We start from the raw sequence: 11,137 nt of genomic DNA, 5'->3' as shown, positions 1-11,137 counted from the left end.
ATTAGAGTTGTTTCAAAATACTATGTTCAAATCTCATTCTGTAAGAACCCAGGGAAGTTGCCAAATCACCACACTGTCCTTCCACTAGGGTTTCATGGTACACTGGAGGGTCTATTACGAGCCAGGAGAGAGTCATTAAGTAACATTCAAAGAAAAATAAGAGTAAAACATCAGGTAAAATTAATTTAATTCATGTCCTGAGACTTATATAGATCTCGCTGACTTGAATAAAGCACAATGACATTGTTTTTAAATATTGAGAACACTATTTTCTGGCAGCATCCAGTATACTTTTGTGTTACAAGTAGGTCATAAAGATAGGGCTTTGGGGAGAAATAGAACACAGATGAACCTCTAAAGAAATAGAAAGCTCTATCAGATGACTTCTTATTCTCTTTTTATGAGGCACAAACAGAAAAGTAGATAAAACATAACAACCCTGATTATAGACTACGGGGGACTTCATATCTTGACTTTTATGATGTTTTATGAATGACATTTAATACAGCATTATTCTTACGGAATAACCAGAAAATAATTTTCGTCATCATAATATGGTTAAAAAGTTCACACCATGGTAATATCCATGTCAACAGATGTTGCCTCTTCTATATAAAGTGTGTGTGTATATATAGTATATAGAGAATATAGAGATGTCCAGAGCACATATATAAACACAGTCATGTCTTTCCAGTCTCATGCCCATCTGACACTTTATAATGAAGAAAGAAAACAGGAAGGAGACTTCTGGTACCATTTATTGTTCTGTGACAGTAATAAAGCTGCTATATCACAGCTTGAAAAATACACGGTAATCATTGTATATTACAATAACTGCATAATGCAAAAGCAAATGATTTTTTCCCAGAAAAAAAAATCGGTTTTCCCTATGACTCTGCTTCCTCCCCTCTCAAAAAATACTGTATACATAATTTCCACCTAAAGTCAGAAGGCTTCCAATGCCGTGTGGCACGTGGAAGCAGCAGCTCAGCAGGACGACACCAGTCTCCATTTCTGTCTCTGACCCAGACTGTGCTCATGGGCCAGCACGTTTTATAATTCTTCCTTAAAGCCTTTGTGTGTCTCCTGCCTGGCTTTGTCTTCCCCCCTGGGTGCCAACCACGTGAAATACACCTTTACTGGATCGATGTTCCAGTGTTTGTGAAAGGAGATGGGGACTTGGTGAGAAAGGTAGTCCCTGGGATAATCCACGGGCCGAGCCTGTGGGAAGAAGAGAGAATTACGTTCCTTTATTCACTGAAAACAATTTTGCCTTAGAATAGCATTTGAATTTATAAAGTGACTGCTTTTCTTCAATATTTGATATTGCTTATGAGAATCTAAAAGCAAAAAGGGAAATCTTTTCCACTACCCTCCCTCTGATGTGAGGCTCTTTGCTTTTGTATTTCCAATTACTTTAACATCCCAAATGTACCACTTTTTGCTTCTATGTTCCGTGGTCATACCTCTGGGAGATTCCTAAACCATGGTAATAGATATAAAAAGCCTTCCTTGGTAAGTCATTTGAGTGACTATTATAACTTCTGCAAAAGGCAGAAAAATTGCTATTTCCCAGCCCTCTCTAAAGAAACTCTGGCCATACATGGTGTGTGTGGGGGGGGGTTGCATGCGCGTGTGTGGCAGGGGGTGTGTGTGAAGAGTTCTCGGGGCTCCCCTTGCCTGTCCACTGCCCTGACGTGTAATTAGGTGTATTTCTGTCAGAGTAGGGAAATGCAGAGCTCATCAGGAATTGGGGAGAAGGGTGAAGTAACTCAACACTCTCTTCCCACCCAGATACCTAGTCTGATTCCAGAAATGGCAAGGGAAACATTGAGTAACCGGAAGCAGTTTGCAAGAGGGCCTAAAAAGGTTTTCCATCACCATAATTTCAGGATTCTCTAGAACTTACAAAATGAAGTTTAAGCAGAATCAGATGAAGCCTAGGATGGCTGAGATTGAAGTAACTTTCCGGGTATGGAGGGAAACAGAAACCAGATACTATTTCTTTTTTTTACTCTAAACAAAGCATCCACCTTTCTCTCAACGCTTATCTTGTTTACAGATTTATATAGCCCATCTGTGTTATATAGTAACTCACTGGGTTATCAATACTAAAACAGTCTTGACTTTATTAAAGCTAGATAGGAAACATTCTGAAAACAAGTCTTCTCTAGGCTAGTATTTTATTACATTCTGCTTAAATGTTTGCAATGAATACTTACATAAACCCTCTTAAATGGTTTATAAAGTACCTTCATTAAATTTTATCTCATTCAACCCTTGAAACGACCTTGCAAGATGATCAGAGTATCCTGATTCATCCTCAATTTATAGATGAGGAAACCAGAGCTCACAGAAGTTACAAGTTTCTTAGGACAACAGGACTAGCACCCATTGGAATGGGGACGAGAGCAGGTGCCCAGCCCAGCTCCCAGTCCAGGGTTCTAGCAGGACACCTGCAGCTGGTCCTCATTCCGTGTGCCACAAGCCTGGCACAACAATGATGCCATGGCTGCTCTGGCCTCCATGGGGTCTTTATCCTGGGATGGCACAAATATCCTGCTCTGATGAGCATTCAAATAATAACATCTGCACAGAAGACTTCAAGATGACATGGGAGAGGAGGGAGAACTTCCATACTAACCATGCATTGTCCTTTAAAAATTCTAAGTGCTCGTGGAGTTAAAAATCTAAGAAGGCAATTTTAAAAGAAGAGAGTGAAACAAAGACCAAAAATATACACTAGAATAACATCTAACAGAGTTGAGCAAGTTCTGAGTATTAGCTGAGGGGATTCATATGTGATGTCTACTTGCAAGGTCCTCTGGGAGTTTACTGGCTTGGAAGAAACTCCAGGAAAAACATACTCTCAATTCAGTTCTCAGATGATCCCACAATGCTCCCAGAAGAAAGAGAGAAAAACAGTGGAAACAAATCTTGGCTCGTTTTTCACATTTAAAAATGAACTCTCAGCGACACAAATGCATCTCACAGGAAAGAAAGAAATCCATAATATCTTCCCCTCTATTAATGTGGATTCCAGAAGTGACTGCAGTTGCTTGTTAGGACACGAGTGAAGAGCTGGCTTACTAAGTATTAGAATGTGCTAATTGTTTCTGGCAAATGCAGTTTTGGAAAAGAACAAGACAAGACTAGAGAAGTGAAATGCATCCACAGAGGCATCTGTAACACCAAGAAGTCTAGTTGGACTCTGATAATTACATCTCTGTGCCCAAAATGCCAAAAGGAAGTACCAAACAGGCAGGGTTGGGGTGAGGGAGGAGGCCTTAGGAACAGACATGGAGCATGATGGGAAACTGTGCCCAGGAAGAGAGAGATGCCGTAAACTCAAGGGAAGCGCATACGTTGGGTGAAATTAAAACTTAATCTGTAAATATTACAGCACACTGAACAGTGCAACAACAGAGATTAAATTTGTATTTCCATAGACAAACACATTTTTTTATAGCTGTATTGACATACGATTTACATACCATACAATTCACACACAGTCATGGTAGTTTGAAAATTTTTAGTAGATTTCCATATTTAAGCAACCACAAGCCCAGTTTTAGAAGACTACAGTCATTCCCCCAAATTCCCTGCCATGCATTTTCAGTCAATCCGCACCCCCACTGGCAGCCCCATGAGACCAATGATTTGCTTTTTCTCCATAGTATTGCCTTTTCTAGAAATTTCTTATCAGTGGAATCATATACTATGCATGTTTTGAGCCTGGCTTCCTTCACTTAGCATTGCTGCATGTATCAGTAGTTTATTACCTTTACTGCTGAGCAATATATCACACTGAGTGGATACACCATACAAGCAACACACAGTTACTATCACACAGCTTCCATGGGTCAGGAGTCTCGGCAATACATAGCTGGGACCTCTGCTTCACGGTCTCTCTCACCAGGTCTTAATCGGCATGTCAGCCCAGGCTCCATGATCTCATCGGAAGGCTCAACTAGGAAAAGATGCACTTCCAAGTTCACTCAGTGGTTACTAGTAACATTCAGTTCCTTGTGGGCTACTGAGCTGAGGGCTTCACTTTCATGCCCAGTCCCCTTGCAGCTGCCTTCCGCAAAACCTGCAAGCCAGGAAGGAAGTAGGGAGTGTCTACAAGGAAGATGGAAGTCACAATCCCTTGTAACCTAATGACAGAAGAGACATCCCATCACCTTTGCCATATGCTATTGGCTCATACTCGAGAGAGGGGAAAACACAGAGTATGAATACCAGCAGGCGGGGACCAATGAGATCTATGTCATACATTGTGTGTCACATATATGTTTAATTTTTTAAAAACTGTGAAAACATTTCCAAAGTGACTGAATTTTATATTCCCACTAGAGGTCCAGGTTTCTACATGCTCAGCAGCACTGGGAATGGTCTGTTTGCTTATAGGCATTCTATACATGTGAATTTAGTTTGCATTTCCCTAATGACTAATGATGTTGAGCATCTTTCCATGTGTTTAGTAGCTGTTTATGCATCTTCTTTAGAGAAATGTCTATTCAATCTCTTACCTGGATTTAAACTCAGAAGTTGATTTCTTCAGTTGTAAAAGATTGTTATATATTCTGGATTCAAGTCCTTTACCAGATACATGATTTACAAATATTTCTCCCAGTTTATTACTTTTTTTATTCTCTTAAGGATATCTTTCGAAGAGCAAAGGTTTTTTAAGTTTTATGAGTTAAATTTATGAATTTTCCTTCTATGGATCATGCTTTTGATGCCATAAATCTTTGCCTAAAGTCACAAAGAAGTGTCTCTATGTTTTTTCCAGAATTTTATAATTTTAGCTCCTATATTTTGTACTATGAGTCAATTTTTGTGTGTGGTATGAGGTAAAGTTCCAAGCTCATTTTTTTTGTGTGTGGAAATACATAATTGCTGTAGCACCAACTGACCATCTGTGCCACTTCTCCCCTGGATTGCCTTGGCATCTGTGTCAAAAACCAGTTTACCACGAATGAGAGGGTGTATTTCTAGATTCTCTATCCTGTTCCATTGATGTGTGTGTGTGTGTGTGTGTGTGCGCACGTGTGCGTGCACATGTTTACCCTTATCTTGATTATCATGGCTTTATAGTAAGTTTTGAATCATAGATGGGTAAATCCTCCAATTTTGATCTCCTTTTTAAGAACTGTTTCGTATTTCCATATAAATTTTAGGATCAGCTTGTCAATTTTTATAAAGAAGCCTGCTGTGACTTTAATATGGATTGCACTCAATCTATAGATGAATCGGGGGTATATGGGGAAGTAAAATTTCCTGTAAAAAAACCCTATAGCCCAAAAGAAACATTTCACATTCCATTTGTCTAGTTAACTGCTCTGCTCCCAAAGGAGAGTAAAACTTCCCTTATCTGTTGGCGAGGCCAATGGTTATATCCCTGAGCTAGGTCCAGAGGGTAAGCCCCAAGGTGCCAAAAAGACCTGAACACTTTCCACCCTGGGATACATTTACATTTCAAGGAAGAATGAAGTGTTTATTTGCATACCAAAATGCTGAAGTAAGGAAGGGTTCACCTTTAGAAGCAGAGAAAACAATTTTTCTTTGTCTCTTGTCTATGGGGTATCTCGCCACTTGTGCAGGCCAATTGAATTGGCCCTCATGAGACTGCCCTGGAGGTAAAAACTAGGTCAGAGAGGCAGTGGGGGTGGGGATGGGGGCAAGATGTGCTTGTCATTTACTGTGAGGTACTTAATGTAAAAATCTATCTCTGACCCAGAACACTTCATTTAGGCATTCAGAATAAGTTAATTTTAAGTGAATAAGATGAAATAATAAAAATCATTTTAAATGAATATTAAAAAATCAATGGAGAAAACTGCCATCATAGCAATATTGAGTCTTCCAATCCATCAAATTGGTATATATCTCTTCGTTTAATTACATCTTAATTTCTCTTGGCAGAATTTTATTGTACAGTGTAACTTCCTTTTTAGATTTATTCCTGAATATTTTATTCATTTGGATGCTATTTTGAATGACACTGTTTTCTTCATTTTCAGACTTTTTTGTTGCCAAAAACGCAATTTCTTTTGTATGTTGACCTTGTAGCCCATAACCCTGCTGAACTCATCTATTAGTTCTGGTAGGGTTTTTTTTTTTGGTAGAGCCATAGAATTTTCTACATACAAGATCATGTGGTCTGTGGATAAAGACAGTTTTACTTCCTCCCTTCCAACTTGTATCCTTACGATATATATGTATACATATATGTGCGTAAATATATATAAATATAAATATACAAATGAATATATATATTCATTTGTATATATATATATGTGTGTGTGTGTGTGTGTGTGTGTGTGTGTGTGTGTGTGTGTGTGTATGGCATCTTATTGCACTGGTTAGAACCACTGAGTATAATGCTAAATAAAAGTGGTGAGAACAAACATCCCTACCTTGTTCCCAATTTTGTTATTTTGTAGATTCACTTTATCAGACTGAAGAACTGTTTTGTTGAGAGGGGTTTTTTTTGTTGTTTTTCTATTTGTTTGGGTTTTTTTAAATCATGAAGTGGTGTTAGATTTTGTCAAATATTTTTTCTGTGTCTATTGTGAGGATCATGTGGTTTTTATTCATTATTCTACTCATGGTATATAACAATGATTGACTTTGGATATCAAACCAAGTTTGCATTCCTGTGATAAATCCCAGTTGGTCATGGCATATAACCCCTTTTATATATTGCTGGATTCAGTTTGTTAATATTTTGTTAAGGATTTTTCCATCTATGTTCAAGAGTAATATTGGCTTATAGTTTACTTTTGAGATATACATTTTAATCCCTTCGTTACTTTTTTAGCAGTATTTTTGGGGTGATTTTCTAAATTCTTGCTCTAGGTATAACAATATGCATATTTTTTAAAGATTTATTTATTTGAGAGGAAGAAAGAGAGAGCACGTGTGTGTGGGAGGGGTGAAGGAGGGAGGGGCAGAGGGAGAAGGAGAGAGAATCAAAGCCGACTCCCCGCTGAATGTGGAGCCTGATGTGGGGCTCAATCTTAGGAGTCTGAGATCACGACCTCAGCCGAAACTAAGAGTCAGATGCTTAACCAACTGTGCCACTCAGGCACCCCAACAATATGCATCTTTGACATACTAGGCTAATATTGGCCTCATAAAATGAATTGGAAAGTATTCTCACTCCTTTAATTTCCATCCCATCAATGTATGTAGGTTCAAATATTTTTCCATTTCTTTTTAAGACAGTTTTGCTAATGAGTGTGATTCAAGAAATTTCTCCCATTTCATTTAAATTGTCTAACTTGTTTGCACAATTTTGGTAGGATTTGCAATGATGTCCCCTCTTTTATTCCTAACTTTGGTAATCTGTGTCTTCTTTCTTTTTCTCTTGGGAAGTCTAGCTAAAGGTTTACCAAATTAGCTGATCTTTCTAAAATAATTCATTTTTAGCTTAACTAATTTTCCCTGCTGTTTTTCTGTTTTCTATGTTGACTTGTATTGTAACCCTTAATATTTCTTTTATTCCACTTATTTCGTATTTGAATTATAATATTCTTTTGCTTTCAATACAGATGTTTAGATTAATGATTTAATACCCTTATCATTTCTAGTATGTTTAAAGCCATAAATTTCCCTCTAATCCCTATATAGCTATGCTAAAAACTTTTGTTATGTTTTGTTTTCATTTTTATTCAAGTTTTTTTCTAATCTTCCCTATGATTTCTTCTTTGACCCATTATAAAATGTGTTGTATGTATAATTTCCAAATATTTGGAAATTCTCCCATTTTTTTTCTGTTGATTTCTAATTTCATTCCATTGCTGGGAGGATATATTTTGTATGTTTTCAATCCTTTAAACTTCATTTATACTTGTTTTATGACCTAGCATGTGATCTGTCCTTTAGAACATTCCATGCACACTTGAAAAGAATGTGCATTTTGCTGTTATCAGATGAAACACTCTATGTCAGTTAAGTCAAGTAGTTAGTATTTGTCTGTTTCTCATTTTAAGTCTGTCCATTTATGTTTCATGTATTTTGAAGATCTGTTAGGTATACATATACATTTATAATTGTTGTATTTTCTTAATGTATTGACTTTTGGTTATGAAATGTCCCTCTTCCTCTTTAGTAATATTCTTCTTCTTGAAGTATATTGTGTTTAACATAACCACTCAAGCTCTCTATGATTAACTGTTTACAGGGTACATCTTTTCCCATCCTTCTACATTCAACCTATTTGTGTCTATGAATCTAAAGTGTACTTGACTCTTATAGACAACATATAGTCAAATCTTGCTTTTTTTGCAATCTGACAATATCTGCCTTTTGACTAAGGAGTTTAGTCCATTCATATTTAATATAATAATTGATATACCTGCATTTTTATCAGTCATCTTGCCATTTATTTTCTGTATGTCTCATGTTTTTGTCCCTCTGTTTCTCCTTTATTGACTTCTTTGGTCAAACAAAATCTTTTAATGTATATTTAAATCCCTCTATTGATATTTTAAGCTATATATTTAAAATCATTTTCTCAGAGATTGCTCCAAGGATAGCAATATGCATCTTTAACTTAGGTTCATACTGATTTAATTCCAATAAAATAAATTGCTACAACATAGCTTCATTTCCTCCCCCTTGCCTTTGAACTATTATCATTATATATTGCATTTATCTATGTTATGAACCCAACAATAGGGTTATAAAATTGTTTCAAACAATCTTTTATTCATTAAAGAAACTGAGAGAGAAAATATGTATGTTTATGTGTTTATACACACTTTTATTCTTTTAGTTATATATGCACATATATACATATATGTATACACAAAGACACAGTCTTTTATATTTTCCTCCTTATTAAACCTATCCAGTATTTTTCCATTCCTTCCTATATATTCTAATTACCATGAGCCACTTTCACTCAGCCCAAAGGATTTCCTTTTGTTTTCTTGTAGGGAAGGTCTACTGGAAAAGATTTCTCTCACTTTTTGTTTACCTACAGATATTTTTATTCCACTTTCATTTTGGAAGGATAGTTTTATTGGATATAGAATCATTAGTTGTTTTGTTTTGTTTTGCTTTGTTTCTTTACTTCTGCTTTCAGGCTTCTAATATTTTTAATGAAAAATCAACCAGTAACTATATTTTTTGTTTCCCTTTTCATTAGGTTGCTTTTAAGACTTTGACTTTTTCATTGTCTTTCAACAGTTTAACTGTAACATGTCTGTGTGTGATTCTTTTCATGATTATCCTACTTGAGCTTTGTTGAACCTTTAAGAGCTATACATTAATGTTTTTCATCATATTTGGGTAGTTTAAACCCTATTTCTTTCAAAAAAATATTCTATCCAATTCTCTCTCAACTCACTTTTTAGAACTCCTATTAAATATATGTTGGTACACTTTATAGTTTAAAGTATTTTAAAGCTCTGTTCACTTTTCTTTATTCATTCTTCTTTCTGTTCTTTGGACTGGGTAATTTCTATTGACCTGCTTTCAAATTCACTGTTTCTTCTGCCATCTCAAACCTACTGTTAAGTCCACCCAGATAATTTCTCATTTCAATTATTTGGTTTTACAGCTATAGAATTTTCATTTGTTTTTTTCATAGTTTCTATTTTTTTTATTAAGATTTGCTATTTGTTGAGTCATTGTCATCATACTGTCCTTTAACTCTATGAACATCATTTCCTTTAATTCTGTGACTATAATTTTATTAGCTTCCTGAAGTCTTTGTCTATCAACTCCAATATCTGGTCCCACTCAGAGTCAGTTTCTATTCCTACATTTTTCCCTCAATATATCTCTTTGCTTTGTGTCATGGTAATTTGTTGGAAGTTGATTATTTTGAAAATGTATTGTAACAACAAATCTGTTTATTTTTACTACTTTTTAAAAAGTAATTTGCCTGGATTTACACTGTGGAATCTTTCTCACTGCAGTGTGTGGCTATGGATACCTCCACTCAATTTTTAGGTCTAACTTTTATCTTGTAGCTTGGCTTGCTAGAGGTCGCCCCTGTGCTTGAACAGCTTAGCAGTCAACTTATGATACAGGCAGAGGTTATGCTCAAATACCTCAAGCCCATAAGGCTTCTACCTATGGATAGCTTCAGTGGGTTCTCAAATATGCCTTGGATTTTACTTTCTCCTAGGCTCATCCAGTGTCCCATGTGCATGCATATGGTTTCCCAGTGTGGAATTGTGGAGAGCTTTCCTGTTATTTCTCTCTTATTTTCAGGTTACTAAGTATTAAATTTCTGGCTAAGAAACTGTTTACCATATCTGAGACTGCAACCTCAGGCCCACAAAGGTGCAGATTTTTCTTATTTGTTTCCTACTAAGTTTGACTATTTTAGCTGACATATCTATGGGTTTTTATCTCTCCCTACCCAAACCAAGTCCACCCCCTCTGACAGCAAAGCTGCCATTTTCCCCAGCCAGACCCATACTGGTCAAACTGTTGTTGCTCTCTCTAACAAGCTGGGGTGGCTAGGGAGGTGGAGACTGGGGGGCTTCAGGCAGAAAGGCCTCAGAAGGCCTCATACTCTGTTGGTCTTACTGAAACCATACTCTTTCAGGAATAAATGCTTCTCGGTGCTTCTGGTTGATTTCCAGAGTCCTGAAATGAGTATTTTGACGATTTTGTGCAGAGGATCCACTAGCCATTGCATGCTGCCATACCCACTGAACAGAAAACCATATGCTCTAGATCCTTTGTTTTTAATAAAAGGATATACTAGACATTCCTTGAAGCCCCCTTCTAAGCCTATGATCTCACAATAACCCCCCCTGACTAAAAAGAGAAGGAAAGTGGCCCAGGCAACTTTGTATCTGAGACTGTTTCCAAAAGCCCAGTCTATCTCTAACTCTTCGGGAATCTTGGATTTGTATCTCTTTGCCTCATATGTGTTTCTCAATATGAACAAATACACTGTTTGGAATACTGATCAAGCATCACAAATGGGAAATGATTTCTAAATCATAGCAAACCCTCTAAAAGAGGCTTAAGAATTAGAAGATATAGAGGTATGTGTTGGGGAGGATATGCTTTAAGCATATTTTACAATTTTGGAAAGATTTAAAATTTATTATGTGAATTAGAGAAACCAAGAGTTTTAAAGTCTGGGAAATGACAATTTTTT

General features: G+C 36.5%; 1 protein-coding gene across 1 annotated transcript in view; it reads right to left on the bottom strand.

Annotated features, from left to right (window-relative positions):
* Positions 1–740: 740 nt before the first annotated feature.
* The window catches only part of B3GLCT (beta 3-glucosyltransferase), a 130,717-nt gene continuing 120,320 nt past the window's right edge, over positions 741–11,137 (bottom strand). Inside the window, 1 exon segment of the mRNA XM_034665043.1 lies at positions 741–1,221. Coding sequence (XP_034520934.1) covers positions 1,054–1,221 — 168 coding nt within the window. The 3' untranslated portion in view covers positions 741–1,053.

The sequence above is a fragment of the Ailuropoda melanoleuca genome, chromosome 7, assembly GCF_002007445.2.
Source record: "Ailuropoda melanoleuca isolate Jingjing chromosome 7, ASM200744v2, whole genome shotgun sequence".
NCBI classification, from domain to species: domain Eukaryota; kingdom Metazoa; phylum Chordata; class Mammalia; order Carnivora; family Ursidae; genus Ailuropoda; species Ailuropoda melanoleuca.
The sequence above is the reverse complement of the archived record's forward strand: the minus strand, read 5'-3'. Positions and strand labels throughout refer to the sequence as shown.